Source organism: Mobula hypostoma, chromosome X2 (assembly GCF_963921235.1).
Source record: "Mobula hypostoma chromosome X2, sMobHyp1.1, whole genome shotgun sequence".
In the NCBI taxonomy this organism is placed as follows: Eukaryota; Metazoa; Chordata; class Chondrichthyes; order Myliobatiformes; family Myliobatidae; genus Mobula; species Mobula hypostoma.
Window position 1 is genome coordinate 16,488,616 of NC_086129.1, and position 22,088 is coordinate 16,510,703.

The 22,088-nt window shown below is 43.6% G+C and overlaps 1 protein-coding gene across 1 annotated transcript in view; it reads left to right on the plus strand.

Annotated features, from left to right (window-relative positions):
* prdm10 (PR domain containing 10) overlaps window positions 1–22,088 on the plus strand; it is a 134,578-nt gene that overhangs the window by 72,258 nt on the left and 40,232 nt on the right. Inside the window, exons 7-10 of the mRNA XM_063038440.1 lie at window positions 334–575; window positions 2,104–2,313; window positions 10,674–10,746; window positions 21,920–22,037. Of these exons, the coding sequence (XP_062894510.1) occupies window positions 334–575; window positions 2,104–2,313; window positions 10,674–10,746; window positions 21,920–22,037 (643 nt within the window). The remainder of the gene's footprint in view (window positions 1–333; window positions 576–2,103; window positions 2,314–10,673; window positions 10,747–21,919; window positions 22,038–22,088) is intronic.

The window sequence follows — 22,088 nt, forward strand, 5'->3', positions numbered from 1 at the left end:
CTATGGAAAAACATATTCGCTATCCATTTGGAAGAAATTCAAACATCAGTATTTTGATACTTTTCTGGTGTAACACTTCTTACTGGATGCTATTTATTAGATGGCAGCACGACTGAGAGCATCTTCACTTTAAAATAAAAAAAACATAAATGAAGTTGATTAGGTTTGGTTTATTATTTCGTATTGACGTACAGTGAAAATCTTGCCTTGCATGCAAATCAATTTATTACAACAGTGCATTGTGATAGTACAAGGTAAAACAATAAGAGTGCAGAATAAAGTGTTACAGTTAGAAAGAAAGCGTCTGTTATTTTCTGCTGTTCTTTACTGCAGGGTGTGAGGATTGTAACACTGCACACCCCGGTGCATGCCCCAAGCATGGTACTCTGCACTGTATTCCCAATCGGCCTGTCCTGAGCAGGGCCAGGGCCAGCCTGCCGCTTATTCTGTACATCAATCGGTTTGCTGGTGGAATTTTCTCTAAGAGGCGCATTCCAAAACGTACACAGTTCGGTCCTGTCGAAGGGCCATTAGTTAAACGGTCGGAGCTCTCTGATGATTATATTCATTTAAAGGTAAGGCTGATGAAATTTTTCACTTCCCTCAGTGGTTGCGTTAAGATTTTTTCCTGAGCTGAGATTGTCAAATCATGCTTAAGTAACACAGTTGAAGATCTAAGCCCACTGTTGAAACTTCGCAGCATTTTTTCACCTTGCTGAGAGTAGTTGGAGATGACTTTGTCACTCTGTCCTGGATGTGAGAACCTGACACCAAAATACAAGTCCATTTGTCACCAACTGTCACAGCCTAAAAGGCATGTACAGATGTGTGTGCTGCTGTACTTGTTCACAGATTCCTGAAATGAAAAATGTATTTTCAGCTGCTTGTGTTGATGAATGCTCCCCTCTAACCTTTTTATTCAGGCACCTTCCCTCTTCTTTTCCTGTCCTGAAGAAGGGTCTCGGCCCAAAACATCGACTGTTTGTTCATTTCCATGGATGCTGTCTGACCTGCTGCGTTCCTCCAGCATTGTGTGTGTTGCTTTGGCTTTCCAGCATCTGCAGAATTTCTGTATTTGTGTTAATGAAGATAGTGGAAAATCAATTTACCTGATTTGTCGCAGGGAGATCAGGAATTGTGTTTGTACCATGCACACCTGATGTGATTTCTGTCTTACCTTTACAAAAGGTAATCAACTCATAAATCAATGCACAAAGGAGGTGGAGCAACTCAATGGGTGAGGCAGCATCTAAGGAGGGAAATAAACAGTTAACCTTTTGAGTGGACACCTTTCATCAGGACTGGGGAAGTTGACTGTGCTTCCTGACCTGTTCAATACCTCTACCTCCTTTCTGTTTTGTTTCAGATTTCTAGACTTCATGAATATAGAATCATGGTTGCGAAACTAGTGGTTGTTGGATCTTCAGTTCAGCTGCTGACAATGTTATCTGAGCTAATTGTGGGCATGAAGATTCTAACGTAGTTTTCAGGTCCCAATTTGCGCTCACTTTTGTGCAATTCCCAGTCCCAGACTGTGGGAGCAAGATATGTTATAATGAATTCTGGAGCTTTTAAATTTCAAAGCTCAAAGTACATTAATTATCAAAGTATGATAGTGATATACAACCTTGAGATTTGTCTTCTTACAGGCAGCCACAAAATAGAGACCCAATAGAACCTATTAAAACAAAAGAAGACTGTCAAAAACCCAATGTGCAGAGGAAAAAAAAGCAAATTGCGCAAACAATAAAAGCAAATAGCATTCAGAACCGAAGTTCACAAAAGTGAGCCCAGAGCCTCAGTTCTGTGCAGAAATGAGTAAACCTTGCTTTTATTTGACGAAGGAAGTGTTTTTTTTCTTTGGGCAGCAGTCCATCTCTTGACAAAACTGTCGGTGTTTATCCATATGAGGATGTCGATCAGTTTTTGGTAGCTTTGCCTTTACAACACAATCGAAGTTATAAATTGCGGAATTGGTCATTCATCAGAGTGAATGTGGAGGGGAGTGTTTGGAGTATCATAACACAAAATGTTAATTGTCTGAAGCACTTTGAAGCATGTGATAACAAGCTGCTACGTTAATGTATCTTTCTCTTTTAACAGGTTGCTATGGGGGTAGGAAGGGATGAATCGAAAGATGGAGAGAAATCTGGGGATTTGTGGTTTGATCTGTCTGATGAGAACATGTGCAACTGGATGATGTTTGTACGTCGAGCTCAGAACCACTTGGAACAGAACCTGGTGGTTTACCAATATGGCAAGAACCTCTACTTTACCACCATCAAACATATTGAGCCAAAACAAGAACTCAAGGTAACAGGGAACGTGGGTGAATATGGAACATGTGCTACTGGCGCAGGCGCAGGTGGTACCTCAAGTAAAAAGTGATTCTAGAAATACTCAACAGGTCAGACAGTACTTCTGTCTGAGAGAAAGGGTTAGAGTTCAGATTGGTGACCTTTACTCAGAACAGGGTAGAGCTGGCAATACACTTTAAATTGCAGAGAGAGTACACTTATTCTCAAAAGGTGGTGTTACAGGATGGGGGTCAGAAGGGACAATGGCATATAAAGTAGAGGTGCCAACTACTGTGGTGGCTGAGATAATCTTGGGAAGGTGTAAGTAGGAAGAAACAAGTGCATTTGAACTAGCAGAAGAGGACACAGAGAAAAGTAGCTTTTTCCAGGGGGAGCAGAGTACAGTGCTTAAAGGGTATAGGTTTAAAGCAGGAGAAGAGAAGTTTAAAGGAGAGGTAAAGGGTAAGTTTTTCACATAAAGGGTGGTGGCAATGTGGAATGAGATGAAGACAGATACAATTAATGTATAAAAGGCACTTGTTTAGGTACTTGGATAAAAATGGAATGGAGGGATACAGACATAATGTTGAAAAACATGGGTTGGGCTAAAGGACCATTTCTATGCTGTACAGCTGAGTGACAGACCATGCAGTAGGCCAAGGACAGAGGTGAGACTGAGATGGAGCATTTTAGAGAGACACAATTGGAAATTCAGTGGCAGCCTTGTGGACTAAACAGAAGTGTTATGCAAAACAGTCTCTCAATTGGCATTTGGTTTCCCAGTGTAGGGAAGACCACATTGTGATCACTGAAATGCAGTACACTAACTTGGCAGAAGTACAAGCAAATTGCTGCCTCATCCAGAAGGAATGTCTTGGGGGGGGGGGATGGTTGGGTGAGGGGTGTCCCTGAGAAGCGATATAAAAGGGTAGGTGTGGCATCTCCTTCACTTGTATGGTAAGGCGTTGGGTGAGAAGGGGTAGTGGCTATTGGTACAGAAACAATCGTAGACAAGAGCACTGTGGAGGGAATGTTCCCTTGTTTTCTCTGGCGTATTGGAGGCTGAGGGGAGACCAGGAGAAGCTTATAAAATTATGAGAGACAAAGATACCAGAGCCTCAGCCCACTATGTCCATGTTAAGCATTAAGTGTCCATCCATACTAATCCCACCTACCAGCATGCTCCATAGATTTTGATGCTTTGGTGGCTCAAGAGCAAGTCTAGATAAATGTTGTGATTTACAAAGGGATCTTGGGGTCCAAATCCTTAGCTCATTGGAAGTGGCCATGAGAGTAGATAGGATGGTAAAGATGATGTATGGCATGTTAGCCTTATCTGGCTGGGGCACTTTGTGTCAGAATAAGGAAGGCGTGTTGCCGTTAAAACTTTGGTTAGGCCGCATTTGGAGTATTGTGTTAAATTCCCGTCACTTCATTACAGGAAGGATGTGGAGGCTTTGAGAACGATGCTGAAGAGGTTTACCAGGATACTGCCTGGATTGGAGAGCATGGAGAGGTGGGACAAACTTGGTTGTTTTCTGTGGAGCAGTAGAGGCTGAGGAGAGTCCTGATGACCAGGGCAGTGTTTTTTTTGACTCAGAGACAGAGGTAGGTGTCTGAAGCAGTTCACCAGGTAGTTGCAGAAGTAGAGGCAATAGCAGTGTTCAAGAGGCTGTTTGATAGGCGTATGAATATTTAGGGAATGGTGGGGGGGGTGGGGAATATGAATCATGTACAGTCAGTAGAGAATTGGTTTAATTATCCCATTTGGTGCAGACATTGTCGGGCAAAAGGCCTGTTTCTGTGTAGTATTGTTCTATGAGAATGCTGAAGGGAGTGGAAAGTGGAATAAGTGCCTGGCATTGGCATCTCTTTGGACATGGAAAAAAACTTACTATATTTTTATCACAAAAAGGTGGCTCTTGGCCTACTAGGTCGATGCCAGCTCCCAGCAAAACAGTCTCGTCAATCCTATTCTCCTCTTCTAAATTCCCCTTTGCTCTGCAATTCCTTTTGTCCCAAAAGCCCATTGACTCCTCCACCCTTAATTCTATTGCCACTTAAATATGCTAATTAAGTTGCTAATTAATCTACCAATACATCTTTGGGATGGAAGAGTAATGGAAACACTTAAGGAAATAACATGTAGTCATGGGAGAACATGCAAATTCAGCTCAACACCCAAGGCCAGGTTTGTTTCCAGGTTACTGGAATTGTGAGACAACAGTGTTTACTGTACTGTTCTTTTCTGGAGGATGCCCTGTTGTTACTGGAGCCTCATAAAGTGGGAAATGAGGAAAAGGGCAATGCTGTTATTGCCCACTGTGGGAGGAGGAGGTTGAAAATGGGTGTGGGAAATTAGCAGTTATGGTTCAGACCTTTCACAAGATCACAAGACGAAGGAGCAGAAGTAGGCCATTCGGCCCATCGAGTCTACTCCGCTGCTCCACCATGAGCTGTACTATTCTCCCATGTAGTTCCAATTTCTGGCTTTTTCCCCATATCCCTTGATACTCTGACTAATTAGATACCTATCAATCTCCTCCTTAAACACCCTTAATGATTGGGCCTCCACAGTTATATGTGGCAACGAATTCCATAGATCCACGACCCTCTGGCTAAAAAAAATTCTCCTCATCTCTTGCTTTAAATGGGTACCCTCTAATTCTAAGACTGTGGCTTGACCTGGACTCAACCCACCAAGGGAAACAGCCTTTCCACATCTACTCTGTCCAACCGTTTCAACATTCGAAATGTTTCTATGAGATCCCCTCTCATTCTTCTATACTCTAATGAATCTAGTCCAAGAGCCGACAAACGCTCTTCATATGTTAGCCCCTGCATTCCAGGAATCATCCTCGTAAATCTTCTCTGAACTCTGTCCGACATCAGTACATCTCTTCTACAAACCCAATTTCCAGAAAAGTTGGGATATTTTCCAAATGCAATAAAAACAAAAATCTGTGATATGTTAATTCACGTGAACCTTTATTTAACTGACAAAAGTACAAAGAAAAGATTTTCAATAGTTTTACTGACCAACTTAATTGTATTTTGTAAACATACACAAATTTAGAATTTGATGGCTGCAACACACTCAACAAAAGTTGGGACAGAAGCATGTTTACCATTGTGTTACATCACCTTTCCTTTTAATAACACTTTTTAATCGTTTTGGAACTGAGGATACTAATTGTAGTAGATTTGCAATTGGAAATTTTGTCCATTCTTGCTTGATATAAGACTTCAGCTGCTCAACAGTCCGTGGTCTCTGTTGTCTGATTCTCCTCTTCATGATGCACCATACATTTTCAATAGGAGATAGATCTGGACTGGCAGCAGGCCAGTCAAGCACACGCACTCTGTGTCTACAAAGCCACGCTGTTGTAGCCCGTGCAGAATGCGGTCTGGCATTGTCCTGCTGAAATAAGCATGGACGTCCCGGGAAGAGACATCACCTTGATGGCAACATATGTCTCTCTAAAATCCTAATATATGCCTCAGAGTCAATGGTAACCTCACATACATACAACTCACCCATGCCGTGGGCACTGATGCACCCCCATACCATCACAGATGCTGGCTTTTGCACCTTTCGCTGATAACAATCTGGATGGTCATTTTCATCTTTGGCACGGAGAACTCGATGCCCTTTTTTCTGAAAACTAGCTGAAATGTGGACTCATCTGACCACAGCACACGGTTCCACAGTCTTTCGGTCCATCTGAGATGAGCTCGGGCCCAGAGAACTGGCCGGCGTTTCTGCATAGAGTTGATGTATGCTTTCCTGGTGTCATGGATTCTTGATCATCTGACTGGCAGACCACAGTACGTGTGCTTGCAACACTGTATGTCCGACAGAGTGATCAGCAGCACTGGGACTCCACAGGGGACTGTCTTGTCTCCCTTTCTCTTCACCATTTACACCTCGGACTTCAACTACTGCATAGAGTCTTGTCATCTTCAGAAGTTTTCTGATGACTCTGCCATAGTTGGATGCATCAGCAAGGGAGATGAGGCTGAGTACAGGGCTACGGTAGGAAACTTTGTCACATGGTGTGAGCAGAATTATCTGCAGCTTAATGTGAAAAAGACTAAGGAGCTGGTGGTAGACCTGAGGAGAGCTAAGGCATCGGGGACCTCTGTTTCCATCCAGGGGGTCAGTGTGGACATGGTGGAGGATTACAAATACCTGGGGATACGAATTGACAATAAACTGGACTGGACTGGTCAAAGAACACTGAGGCTGTCTACAAGAAGGGTCAGAGCTGTCTCTATTTCCTGAGGAGACTGAGGTCCTTTAACATCTGCTGGACAATGCTGAGGATGTTCTACGAGTCTGTGGTGGCCAGTGCGATCATGTTTGCTGTTGTGTGCTGGGGCAGCAGGCTGAGGGTAGCAGACACCAACAGAATCAACAAACTCATTCGTAAGGCCAGTGATGTTGTGGGGATGGAACTGGACTCTCTGATGGTGGTGTCTGAAAAGAGGATGCTGTCCAAGTTGCATGCCATCTTGGACAATGTCTCCCATCCACTACATAATGTACTGGTTGGGCACAGGAGTACATTCAGCCAGAGACTAATTCCACTGAGATGCAACACAGAGCCTCATAGGAAGTCATTCCTGCCTATGGCCATCATATTTTACAACTCCTCCCTTGGAGGATCAGACACCCTGAGCCAATAGGCTGGTCCTGGACTTATTTCCTGGCATAATTTACATATTACTATTTAATTATTTATGGTTTTATTACTATTTAATTATTTATGGTGCAACTGTAACGAAAACCAATTTCCCCGGGATCAATAAAGTATGACTATGTATGGCTTTCTCCTTGCGTAATACAGTTTCAAGTTGCATTTCTGGATGCAGTAACGGACTGTGTTGAGTGACAATGGTTTTCCGAAGTACTCCCGAGCCCAGGTGGCTATAATTGTCACAGTAGCATGATGGTTTCTTAGGCAGTGCCGCCCGAGGGCTCGAAGATCACGTGCATTCAACAGTGGTTTCCGACTTTGCCCTTTACGCACTGAGATGTCTCTGAATTCTCTGAATCTTTTCACAATATTATGTACTGTAGATGTTGAAAGACCTAAATTCTCTGCAATCTTGCATTGAGAAATGCTCCTTTTGAACTGACTAACAATTCTCTCACGAATTTTGGCAGAAAGGGGTGAGCCACGACCCATCCTTGCTTGCAAAGACTGAGCCTTTGATGGACGATACTTTTATACCCAGTCATGATACCTCACCTGCTACCAATTAGCCTGCTTAATGTGGTGTCTTCCAAACCGGTGTTACTTGAATATTCTGTGCACTTTTCAATCTTATTTTAACTCTGTCCCAACTTTTGTTGAGTGTGTTGCAGCCATCAAATTCTAAATTTGTGTATATTTACAAAATACAATTAAGTTGGTCAGTAAAACTATTGAAGATCTTTTCTTTGTACTTTTGTCAGTTAAATAAAGGTTCACGTGAATTAACATATCACAGATTTTTGTTTTTATTGCATTTTGGAAAATATCCCAACTTTTCTGGAAATGGGGTTTGTAAGATAGGGAGCCAAAAACTGCACACAGTATTCTAAATGAGGTCTCACCAGTGCCCCATAGAGCCTCATCAACACCTCCTTGCTCTTATACACTATTCCTCTTGAAATGAATGCCAACATAGAATTTGCTTTCCTTACTGGCATTCCAACCTGGTGGTTAGCTTTTAGGGTATCCTGCACGAGGACCCCCAAGTCCCTTTGCACATCCGATTTTTGAATTTTCTCCCCATCTAAATAATAATCTGCCCGATTATTTCTTCTTCCAAAATATTCAACCGTACATTTTCCAACGTTGTATCTCATCTGCCATTTCTTTGCCCATTCTCCTAAACTGACTAAGTCTCTCTGCAACCTTTCCGTTTCTTCACACTTCCTGCTCCTCCACCTGTCTTGGTATCATCTGCAAACTTAGCCACAAAACCATTTAATCCATTATCTAAATCATCGATATACATCGTAAAAAGAAGCAGCCCCAACACCGACCCTTGCGGAACACCACTGGTAACCACTAGTAACCGGCAGCCAATCAGAATGGGATCCCTTTATTCCCACCCTTTGCTTTCTGCCTATCAGCCAATGCTCCACCCATTTCAATATCTTTCCTGTAATTCCATGGGCTCCCATCTTATTAAGCAGCCTCTCTTGCGGCACCTTGTCGAAGGCCTTTTGAAAATCCAAATACACAACATCCACAGCCTCTCCCTTGTCAATCTTGTTTGAGATTACCTCAAAAAATTCCAGTAGGTTGGTGAGGCAGGATCTTCTCTTCATGAAACCATGCTGGCTTGGGCTTATCTTGTCATGCACCTCGAGGTATTTTATAACCTCGACCTTGAGGATTGACTCCAATATCTTTCCAACTACCGATGTCAGACTAATAGGTCTGTAATTTTCTTTTTGCTGCCTCCCTCCTAGAAGACAGCTAGTTGATGTAGATAATGGTACGCTCATACCAGATGTGATGGAGGCTGAGAAATCAGAAGAATTGATTGCTCATCAGTGGTAGGGCAGCTTTAGTATGGCTAAAGTAGGTGTGGTAGTCTGTAGGATTGTGGTAGACTGGTCACTAACTTGCTCCTGTATGTTGGAGGCAGAGAAGTAGATCACAGAGACCTGCTCCAAGTTTGGTTCACAGAACAATCCCGTTTGCTACAAGTTTTCCTGTAGCCTATTGCCTCTTCCCCAAATCCTTCATGCACTCCACTCCCTCCTCAGTATCTACTAATTTACCACTCATTTACACTCTCGGGGAAAATTACAGTGACTGAGCAAACTACGTCTTTGGGATTTGGGAGTAAATTGGAGCGCTGGAAGAAATCTTTGTACAGGAAGTCAGCATTGATCTTTGTACAGGAAGTCAGCATTGAACATGTGCAACTAGATCTGTGAAGCAACAGCTTTGCTGTGCCACCTAATGTGCTATCCACTGATGAGGAATAAGGGGAACCTCTGGAGGATAAACAGCAGCGTGGATATGTTGGGCTGTTTGTGTGGTTCACAGCATGTGAATTGTCTGATGAGCTTGTGCATTAATACAGATTAACCTCCTGTCTTCAAGTTTCTGGAGTGGGACTTGAACCCACAACCTTTTGGCTTAAAGGCAAAGGATTACTCATTGAATCACATTTGAAATCAGGAAATAGAATGTTGACCTTTATAGGAAGTGGTTTGACATGGATATGGTTTTGGGCTCCTTATTTATGTGCTTACACTGGAGAATGTTCAGGGAGAGTAGAATAGGTTGATTCCTGGGATGAACGGCATGCTTTTTTGAGGAATGATTAAACAGGTTGGGCAGACACTCAGCTGAGTTTAGAAGAAGGAAAGGTGGTCTTTTTGAAGCATATTGCTGGAGCATAAGGGTAGATCCTGAGGGGATGCTTCCCCTTGTGAGAAAACCTAGAATAGAGAATGACCTTGGTTTAGTTTCCGAATGGAGTCAACAGTTTAAGAGAGACTAGAAGGGCTTTCTTCTGTGACATCATCAATCGTTGAAACTCAGCCAGTTCTACAGCCAACTGTAGAAAAATTATAGTTAACACTTTGGGTTGGAGAGGTTAAACTTTTGAAACAAGGCAGACACATGTTTAGACTCCAGGGTAGTCAGGGTTGAGGAACTGTAAGAAAGTGAGTTGAAGCAAAGATCAGGTCATGTTAGATCATTTTTAAGGGACATGTGTTGCATCTTCCTGATTTCTAGCAAGGTTCTTGCTGATTCTTGAGGAAGTGGGTTTGGCAGTGAAAATGTTACTGCCATTTGAAATCATTATTGTGCTTGAGAGCCTTGGATCAGTGTCTGCAGAACACGTAGAGCTGGAACGTGTGTAAGATTTAATGAGTTTCACTGCTGACACTCATCATCTCAGCTCATTTATGAGTCAAGGTCACTTTGAGTCAAGGTCCCATGGAAATGAATTTTTGCAGAACTGAAACTGGCGGGACAGGAGAACAGGAAGCTGGCAAGGTAACAATTAATGATGTTTGTGAGGAGAAAACAGAGGATTTAATCCATAAAGAGAAAATGTCGTAAAGACTTGATAGGACAGGCAGTGCGTCTGTAGAAAGAGAAACAGAGTAAAATTTTGAGTTGAAGGCCCTTTGCTGTTTCTAACCTTCTGATTGCTTCCAGCATTTTTCGTTTTTATTTCAGATTTCCAGCATCTGATATTTTGTAGCACTTATTTCAATGGATTGTCACACAGATATAGTAATGGAATTTTTTTTTTCTGTGGTAATGACAAAGGTGAATTTGAGAAAGAGACTTATTTGAGACTCCTCAGGCCAGGCAGTGTTTCTGAGTATTGCTCTCTGTGTGCTTGCAGGTGTGGTATGCAGCATCCTATGCAGATTTTGTGGAGCAGAAGATCCATGATATATCAGAAGAGGAACGGAAAGGTGAGTGACTTCCTGCATTCCATGCCGGCACCTTTGACAGAATGCTAGAAATGAAGGAAAGAGATGATAATCCACCTCTACCTGTACTACCAAGAGATTACTTTTGACTAACGTGGCAGTCGTTCTGAATATAGTGCAGGGCATCTATGATATTGATTGAGGGATGAGCAACCTTAAGAGCTGTCTCTGCTCTTTGCACAGAGTCAGAGGAGACAGACTAGACTTGTGAATGGCACACTACATAATGCACTCCTCCTTAAAAATAACTGGCCATATTATCAACCGAAAATCTTGAACCTATGATTTGATTTGGGGTACATGTACCCATACCCACTTCACATACACCTGGGTTTTGTTTATCCTTTTCTGTAGGAAGAAATAAAGACTGTGAGATATGGAAAACTTATTCTGCATTCTGTTTGATAATGATGGACAAGCCGGGGGATCACTGATGAGTCGGGTTTCTCTAAGTTTCTGGAAAAAAAAAATAGGTTCTTTGATGCAATAAGGCCCAGTATCATAATCGGTCGTTATTAGTTTTCTAAAAACAAACCAATGAAGGAACTTAGCAGGTCAGACAGTACCCGTGGAGGGAGATGGACAGTCAGTATTTTGGATCAAGACACATCATCTGGATTGAAAGATAAAGGGGAGGTAGCCTGTATAAAGAGATGAGGGGAAAGGAAATGACAGAGGAGTGGCAGTTGGCTCCACCAGTGACAGCAGAGCCAACCCACCTATCATCTCCCAGTCTTTCATTACATTCCAATTGATGGATCAAGTGTTAACAATATTAGATTGTGGGGTGAGATGAATTGTGATTTTGGTTTTTGAAAGTTTGTGGGAAACCTAACAGAAGCTTAGCTGATGAAACTGGTAGCATATACATCTTGAATGTAAGGAAGTGAAAGAATGTGAATTAACACCGTTCTATATTCTGTCCTTCTAATTTTTCATATTTCTAACATCTGTAGTATTTGCATTAAATATGTCACATCCAACATGTTTTTCATTAATAGGCATCAATAGCAAGATAACAGCTAGAGATGAACTTTGCTGTTTATCTCTAATTGCCCTTGAATTGTTCCACCTTGTTTGGTTAAACCCTGAAGAGTCTATTTCACTGGTTGGTATATGTCTGGATTTACGCATGGGCCCAATGAGAATTATAGATTCCCATCTTAAAACAGCATAAGTAAACCAGCTGGGCTTTTCAGTATCTCCATAATTGACACTAATTCTTATTCTAAAATGTATTTGATTGAGTTCTTATTGTCTAGCTGCTGTGATAAGAGTTTAGATGAATGTTCCCTGATACAGAAACAAGGTTGGGACAGTTCACATTGTGCAATGATTAAGGGCTAATTTTATTGAGCTGCGTAAAATTATGTTGGCAGAGTCAGTAAGGGTACGCCCAACTAGCTCTCTCTATTTCAAGGGAAGCAAGTGCAGCCTATCCAGTCTGTCTTGCCACAGAAACACGACATCCCAGGCAACATTATGGTGTATCCCAAATAATTTCTTTCCCACCTTCTCTATCTGTGCTACTTGTTTTAGGGATCCATGAACTTGTGCACCAAGATCCCACTGTTCCTTAGTACTGTAAAACCTTCATAGCACAATATTCTTAGGAACTTGTTAGTACTAGACAAGCAAATGTTTCTGCTAATAGTATCTCAGTACACTTTTATAATACTTTTTGTTTAAACGTGATTTGGAAAGGAGTGAGAAAGACAGTACTATGCAAAAGTCTTAGGCGCATGTTAAAAAAAAGTTCTGTAAAGTGAAGAAGTTTTCAAAAATAATTCAATGAAAAGTTTCTAAATATCAAAAAAATATAAAGAGCAGTAAACAGTTTTAAAAAAAAAAAATCAAATTAATATTTGTTATGATCATCCTTTGCCTTTAAAACTGCATCAATTCTCCTAGGTACACTGTCATTCAGTTTTATAAGAAAATTGGCTGGTAGGCTGTTCCAAGCATCTTGAAGAACTTGCCACAGTACGGGAGTCCCAATCAATATGTGGAAAATTAAAATCCCCTCCTATCACAATTTTATGTTTCCTGCAGTTGTCTGCTATCTCTCTGCAGATCTGCTCCTCCAATTCTCGCTGACTATTGGGTGTCTATAATACAACCCCATTAATGTGGTCATACCTTTCCTGTTTCTCAGCTCCACCCATATGGCTTCGGTAGACAAGCCCTCTAATCTGTCCTGCCTGAGCACTGCTATAACATTTTCCCTGACAAGCAATGACACCCCCATACTCTTCATCCCTCTGCCTCTATCACGTCTGAAACATCGGAACCCTGGAACATTAAGCTGCCAGTCCTGCAGCCAAGTTTCACTCATGGCTATAATGTTGTAATTCCATGTGTCAATCCACTCCCTCAGCTCGTCAGCCTTCCCCACAATACTCCTCACATTGAAATAGACACACTTCAGAAGATTACCACCACACACAACCCTTCTGTTTGTGACTTTGCATGAACTTTTAACATCATTTATTTTCATCCCCACTCCACTATCTGCTCTGGTACTCTGTTTCCCATTCCCCTGCAAATCTAGTTTAAACCCTCCCCGATAGCACTAACAAACCTCCCTGCAAGGATATTCGTCCCCTTGTAGTTCAGGTGTAACCTGTCTCTCTTGTGCATGTCTCACCTGCCCCAGAAGAGGTCCCAATGATCCTGAAATCTGAAACCCTGCACCCTACACCAGTTCCTCAGCCACATGTTCATCTGCCAGAGCATCCTATTCTTACCCTCACTGGCACGTGGCACAGGTAGCAATCCTGAGATTACCACCCTCGAGGTCCTGCTTTTTAACTTCCCACCAAGCTCTCTATACTCACTCTTCAGGACCTCCTCACTCTTCCTTGCTATGTCATTGGTACCGATGGGCACCACGGCATCTGGCTGATCACCCTCCCACTTCAGAATGTCATGCAATCGATCAGAGACATCCTTGACCCGGGAGCAAACCATCCGGGAGTCTTTGTCACCACCACAGAACCGCCTGTCTGTACCTCTAACTATTGAGTCCCCTATCACTACCGCTCTCCTCTTCTTCCACCCTCCCTTCTGCACTGCAGAACCAGACTCAGTGCCAGAGATCCGGCTGCCGCAGCTTGTCCCAGGTAAGTCATCCCCCCCAACAGTATCCAAATGGGTATACTTGTTGAGGAGAATGGCCACAGGGAAACCCTGCTCTGCCTGCCCTTTCCTCTTCCCTTGCCTGACAGTAACTCAATTACCTGTGTGCTGCTCCTTTGGCGTAACTACCTCCCTGTAGCTACTATCTATAATCTCCTCGTTCTCCTGAATGATCTGGAGGTCATCCAGGTCCTGCTCCAGTTCCCTAATGCGGTTTGTCAGGAGCTGCAGTTGGATGCACTTCTTGCAGGTGTTGTCAGGGACACCGGAGGGCTCCCTGACTTCCCACATCCTGCAAGAGGAGCATTCCAACATCCTGCCTGGCATTCTCTCTACTCTAAACAAACAAAACAAAACAACAATTTACCAGAACCTACCCTCGTCTCTGCCTGTGTATGTCGAAGCTTGTTGAGCCAAAGCTGTCCCACTCCGACAATGGTCGCTTCGCGAGACAAAACTTCTTTTATAGTGCGCTAGCTGACCGGCTGTCTTCAGCTCCTCTGCTCCCAATTGGTTGGCCGTTTAAAAATCTGAAAAAACCCACGAATCCTCTCCTTCTCAGCTCTCTAATTTTGTTAGTTTGTGACTGACAGTTGAATCTTTGTTACACTTTTATTGCAACCATGGGCCGTTGAAGTTCATGACCTATACACCAAATTCTGCAGTGAATGCTAACATGAAGTAAGGTACTGAAGCAACACACATCAAAGTTGCTGGTGAACGCAGCAGGCCAAGCAGCATCTGTAGGAAGAGGTGCAGTCGACGTTTCAGGCCGAGACCCTTCGTCTCGGCCTGAAACGTCGACTGCACCTCTTCCTACAGATGCTGCTTGGCCTGCTGCGTTCACCAGCAACTTTGATGTGTGTTGCTTGAATTTCCAGCATCTGCAGAATTCCTGTTGTAAGGTACTGAATGTCAGTTGATAAGGAACAGGATCCACTGGCATAGTTTGAAGGGAAATAGGGAGTCTTACCCCATCTCTGGCTGGTACTTATCTCTTGTTACGTACCCCGTAACTGGGTTGCCAAACCAGCAGAAATGGATCACTCAGTTGGAGTCTGGAGTACTAGAACTAAGAAAGTTTTATTAAAGAAACAAGCAACACAGTAATCGAAAGGATAATAAATGCAACAGTTCAGCGATGATAGACACACATGTGCACAGAATTAAGATAACAGCATCAATCAAGCTCTATCGTTGTCTGGGGGTAAATGACCAAATTTCAAAGTGACTCAAAGTTCAGTTCGCAGTAATCGTTGCCATGGCGATGGACAACGTGGGGGAAGAGAGAGATAGAACAGGAACAACTGATCATTCAGAACAGCTTCACTCACAGACCAGCGGGATGCCTCACAAACAGCTTTTGGGCAGGTCCTTGGTGATGTCACCTGAGGTCACCGACTGTGACCCCTCCTCCAGATGCGGTCGATCCTCTGCAGTGAACCCGGCACCCAGGCAAGGGCGGACACACACCGGGTTCCCGCTGATCGTACCTTTCCACCCTGTGCGTTGTCCGGTACTTCTCACCACTCGTGAGAGGCGTGCCGCTTCCAGGGTCTCGTTACCTCGGGTGGCGTGTGTCCTGCCTTAGTGAACCTGTCCCTTTTTATCCCCCTGCTGGGGTATCGCCTGTCCATCACTTCAAACAGTTCAGGGTTCAAAGGGGGGAGCCGCTCCAGACAGCTCTCTCTCTCCCACGTCCCTTCATTACACATCTCCAGACGCTGCTCCATTGTTCCTTATCTCTCCTTCCCCTGAGGGCAGGTGGCAGACCAACTGCTGATGCCACTGATGCTAGCCCAGGCCAGCAAACATCTTAATTTTATGTGTATTCTCGTCACACTTCCCCCCTTTTAAGGATTTTTACCGGGAGGTAAAAATTACAAACATGAATACATTATTTGATACATACACAAATATACATCTTTATCAGCTATTTGGCTAACACAGCGAGTTTGAAGCTGTCAACACCTTGACAGACAGTCATCACATTCTTTTACACGTGTTATTAATAATCCCTTAGACCAGGCTCCAACTCAGCAAACTTCATAATGGCCAAAAACACTGATGAATTGCGACCAATGTAACCTCTCATTTGGTTTTGTCCCGGACCACAATAACAAGGGTCGTCCCATTCCGACTCAGTTTTCTCTCGCAAGGGCTTAGTAGGAGGGGGACGGGTATTGACCGCAGAGTTATTGCAAAACTTCCTGCAGTACCCCACCATCTCCAAGAGCCTTCTGAGGGCCCTCTTGTCTGTCGGGGTTGGGAGGTCAGCGATAGCCTGCACTGTAGCTTGCATCGCTGCCAGCTGCCCCTGTGTCACCACAATTCCCAGGTAAGTGACCCTCGTGTGGCCGAATTCATTTTTTTCAAGGTTCACGATCAAACTGGCTTCAGACAGCCGTATTAAATTGCCAATACGCACCTCTGTGTTCATCAGCCCTTTAGTCACTGAATTACTCAAAAAAATATGGGTGTTGTTTACTAGGCCGCCCTATTGTAACAGACATCACCCAACGTCCCAGTTCTTTGCATTTCCTTGGGACAATCAAACCCACGGGCGCGAGTCGTTTAATTACTTCTGCTAAAGATTCGCTTTGTTCGGGGATTAAGGGAGAGACCTTATCAGTAGACCTGGCCAAAACAATAGCCTTCTCCCATCTGACCGATCCCATCCTAATCTTTTCAAAATGGTTTTTTCCTCTTATCAGGGGGCCCCTAGCTTCATTGATTTCCACGCTAACACCGACTAGGTTTGTTAGCATATCAAAAGCCGGTGACCGTCTCAGTTCGCGTCGGTCATGATCAATAACATTTTTCCCCCGGGCAGCCGGTAAATCTCTTTCATGATTCCACCAACTTGTTTCCTCCAGCACCGCAAAATGTCCACTGGGGGGTACCTCGTGGGCCATGTTAAAAACCTCATCCCCATAACTCTTTTGCACCACCCCCCACTCCTCATCTGTGGATACTGTCCTTGATTTCCCTTTCTTCCTTAGCACTTCCTCATCCGCACAATAGCCTACTAGTTCCCTTGTTAAAGCTGTGTCAGAGAGAGCTGTCTCTGCAAAAACCACCAGCCCCTCGTCTCGCTCCTGCGTCTGCACAAATTCTTTCCCGGCTACTGCTACGTCCGTCCCAGCTCCCTCACTACCACTTGTCTCACTACCCTCTTTCTTTCCATTTTCTACCCCCTTCTCGTACAAGGTTGGCAGAAACGTTTCAGCCAAATTCACCATCGCGGGCCCGCGATGAACCCGCGAGTCCATGGGCGGGGCCTCAATGCTGGCAGGCTGACCCGTCAATCTCACGACTGGGAACACGATTCCTCCGGCGATGTCATTACCGAGCAAGACTTCCACGTCTTTCATCGGTAATTCGGACCTCACCCCGATCGTGACTAGTCCAGAGACCAGGTTGCTCTGTAAGTGTATCTGGTGCAAAGGGACTGACTCTGTCCCTTCCCCAACACCTTTGACCTCTACCTCCCCAGTCTGGGTCTCTGAGCTAAACTCTAATACACTCTTCAGTATTAGTGACTGACACGCTCTCGTGTCTCTCCAGATCCGCACTGGAACTGGTTTTAACCTCTCCTTCACTGACACCAATCCGGCCGAGATAAACCTCTCGCGCCCTTCCTGGACTTTTTCAGACCTGTCCTTCCCTAGCGGTTCGCTTAACAGCTCGATACAGCCATTCCAAATTTCCGCTTTTCCTTTCCCCGTCTCCTTCCTTGGGGCAAAGCACCTGGACGCAAAGTGTCCGACTTTCCCACAATTATAACAGACGACCCCAGGAGACTTCCTACCAGACTGCTCCCGGTCTACCTTATCCTTTTCACTAGTCCCCGGCTTACTTCCTGACTTTTCCGGCGGACTCTCCCCGACGTCCTGACTACCCTTCTGGTAGCCTTTACTCGGGGCAAACTTCATTTTATGCGTCAACGCATACTCATCCGCTAACTTAGCAGTTGCGGCTAACGTGGCTGCCTCTTTCTCATCGAGGTAGGGTCTCATACCCTCAGGGACACAACCTTTAAACTGCTCAATCAGGATCAGTTGTAGCAGTCTGTCATAATCCCCCTCTACCCCCTTCGAGGCGCACCAACGCTCACAATATGTCTGCATCTCACGGGCAAACTCCAAATACGTGCGGTCCCACTGCTTCCTCGCATTCCGGAACCTCTGCCGGTATGCCTCCGGGACCAACTCATAAATCCTGAGGATGGCCTCTTTCACCACCTCATACTTCTGGGCATCTTCCGCGGATAAAGCTGAGTAAGCTTCTTGGGCCTTCCCTTTCAGTACACTCTGAAGTAAAACAACCCACTTATCCCTCGGCCAATCCTGACTTATAGCCACTTTTTCGAAGTGGAGAAAGTACCGATCCACGTCAGTGTCGTCAAATGGGGGAACCAGCCTAACCTCCTGGGTCGCCCGGAACCCTCCACCTTGGTTCGGCACGAGCCCCTGCTCGGCCCTGATCTTTAACTTCTCCAGCTCAAATTCCCTTTCCCTCTGTTTCCCTCTCTCTTCTCGCTCCCATTGCCTCTCTTTCTCCTCTCTCTCTAACTGTCTGTCCCTCTCTTTCTCTTCTCTCTCCAACTGTCTTTCTCTCTCTTCGTGTTCTAACTGCCGTACCCGGAACTCGTGCTCGAGTCTCAGTTTTTCAAGCTGTACCTGTACCGCGTCTCCAGCAGGTTTTTCAATAGACACCACCCCCAGCTCACCTTGGGGAAACACACCTTTAGATACATAGTGCTCTACAATAGCTCTGTGTATCTCCTCTCTCCTCATTGTCGACTTCACCTTAGCAAGATTCAACCGTTTGGCCACAGCTATCAATTCCGATTTCCTGGCATCCTCTAATGCCTCCAAGGTCGGCGCCTTTATAAATTCCTCAGCCTCCATTTCTGCTGTTTGTCTTTTCTTTCTTTCGGGAATCTTAACCCAATCAATTTACTCCGTCCCAAATTTAGCGTTCAAAATCCTGGACGAGCACCCCACTTATGTTACGTACCCCGTAACTGGGTTGCCAAACCAGCAGAAATGGATCACTCAGTTGGAGTCTGGAGTACTAGAACTAAGAAAGTTTTATTAAAGAAACAAGCAACACAGTAATCGAAAGGATAATAAATGCAACAGTTCAGCCATGATAGACACACGTGCACAGAATTAAGATAACAGCATCAATCAAGCTCTATCGTTGTCTGGGGGTAAATGACCAAATTTCAAAGTGACTCAAAGTTCAGTTCGCAGTAATCGTTGCCATGGCGATGGACAACGTGGGGGAAGAGAGAGATAGAACAGGAACAACTGATCATTCAGAACGGCTTCACTCACAGACCAGCGGGATGGCTCACAAGCAACTTTTGGGCGGGTCCTTGGTGATGTCACCTGAGGTCACCGACTGTGACCCCTCCTCCAGATGCGGTCGATCCTCTGCAGTGAACCCGGCACCCAGGCAAGGGCGGACACACACCAGGTTCCCGCTGATCGTACCTTTCCACCCTGTGCGTTGTCCGGTACTTCTCACCACTCGTGAGAGGCGTACCGCTTCCAGGGTCTCGTTACTTCGGGTGGCGTGTGTCTGTCTTAGCGAACCTGTCCCTTTTTATCCCCCTGCTGGGGTATCGCCTGTCCATCACTTCAAACAGTTCAGGGTTCAAAGGGGGGAGCCGCTCCAGACAGCTCTCTCTCTCCACGTCCCTTCATTACACATCTCCAGACGCTGCTCCATTGTTCCTTATCTCTCCTTCCCCTGAGGGCAGGTGGCAGACCAACTGCTGATGCCACTGATGCTAGCCCAGGCCAGCAAACATCTTAATTTTATGTGTATTCTCGTCACACTCTTAACACCACTGAAGAAGATTTACCTCTGCATTATGGCATGTTTGTCTGTCTGAACAGTGATGGAATATCAAAATAATTCATAAGCAGTAGAGTACTTTAGGAAATCCTGAAAAACCACATGTATCAATGGAGTGAAATTGCAAAAAAAAAATCCAATCCTTAATTTTTACTTTGTGGAACATTATTTGACTACTGTTTTCCTATTATGTTAATTAAGTGTGATTTCCTTTTTAAATCTTGAATATCATTTCTAGATTACTGAAGATATTACTTGAACAAGACACTGGTAACATTGTTAAGTGTGTCACACATTCTGTCAAGACAGTGGGATTGGTGATATGTAGGGAGGACCAGAGGAACTGGGCTGGAAGAAGTCAGTGGGTTAGGCAGCATCTATGGTGGGAAATAGACAGTTGATGTTTTTTTTTACAGGAACTTACAGCATATCCATACCTTCTCATACTAAGTGATCAGCATTCAATTACAGTTAGTTGTTCTGCAAATTCAGAATTGTTTGTTTTCATGATTTGTGCATGATTTTTGGCCACCTCCTCTTCCCACACTGACTCTTCCACCACCACACCCACTGCAGAAGATCATGATGTAGAGCTTGTGTGGGCTTCTATTTATTAAATTGGTTTTCCAGAATGCCTGGCTGTGTGTACATGGTTAGTGCTCTGAGGATTTTTTTCAAAATCACAATTTTAGATGCATCATTTTGTGCTAGCTGTATTCTGGTATTTTGTTCTTGGTGTTATTATTCAATGTGCTAATTTTTTTTTTGAAGCTTAATTTTCTTAATGAAATTATATTATTAATAGTTTATTATTGTCACATGTACTAAAATATAATGAAAAGCTTTTCTGTGCTACCCAGTTTAATCATTCCATTTGTAACTGCAAAAGAAAAAAAAAAATCACAATTCAGAATATAGTGTTACAAGTACAGAGTAGTCACAATGTAAGTAGACAAATAAAGGGCAAGAGCCATGATGAGGTAAATTGAGAGATCAGGAGTTTGTAATGTATGCAAAATTATTTCAAGTGTTTTCTTTTTCAATATTCTTATTAATTTTCTACATAGGAGAATACAAGTTCAAGAAAAAAGAATTATATCAAATACATTATACTGAATTGCACATACAAACTCCTTACTCTATATTCATACAAATTGATTAATTCATAATATTGAAATATAGTAAATTTATTATATGAAAAAAAATCTAACCCACTACCAAGACCAAAGCTGATTAGTAAAGAAGAAGAAAGAAAAAAAAGTATATTATCAGCCATCATCTGTGCTTTAACGGCAAATCAAAGGTTTTGAAAATAGTTCAAAAAAGGTCCCCACAATGTTTGAAAGTCTTGATTAAATTCAGAAATTGAACACCGAATCTTCTTTAAATTTAAACATGACATCACATCACGCAGCCATTGAAAGGGAGTGGGCGGAACCGCATCTTTCCATTTAAGCAAGGGCGCCCTCCTAGCCATAAGAGAAATAAAAGCCAAAATGTGCAAATCAGACTTCTCCAAAATAATAATCTTTGGGAACAAGACTTACAGACTTCAATTTCTGAGGAAACTTGGAGTGAAATTTTTAAATTGGTTAACACTTCATCGTTATCTGCCCACCACTCTCTCCTACAGTTTAAAGTGGTCCATAGGGCCCACATGACCTAAGTTGTCTCACTTTTATTTGGATATATCTCCTTATTGTGATAAACGTAATATTGGAGAAGCTTCACTCATTCATATGTTTTGGACATGTCCGAGTCTTGAAAAATATTGGAAAGAGGTACTTCAAACCTTCTCGGTGCTTTTTAAGGTAAATTTGAAGCCTAATCCTTTGACCGCTTTATTTGGTATTGTTGGAGGAAAGTGTTTTCTAATAGTGGGATAGAAACTGTCCTTGAGCCTGCTGGTGTCAAAATATCTTTTTTAACAATTGCATAAGGTGTCTTTGTTCAGTTGAATATCAATGGGCAGTCTGCAATATATTTTCTTAGATCTATCCTCCACTTCATCCTCTGCCATCAATTGTCCCTTTTCCTCCATAGATGCTGCCTGACCCACTGGGTTCTTCCTGCATTTTATGTCACCTCAGATTCCAGCATCTGCAATCACTTGTTTCTGTAACATATTTATTATTTCTTTCCTCAGTTCTACGAGACCAGGAAAAAAACTGGCCATGCTATGAGTGTAATCGTCGTTTTACCAGCTCAGAGCAGCTTCAGCAACATCTCAACATGCATGATGAAAAGCTGGACTTCTTCAGCAGGTACAACCATGAATCCATTTGAAGTTATTACCCTTTCTCTTAGCTGCTTTT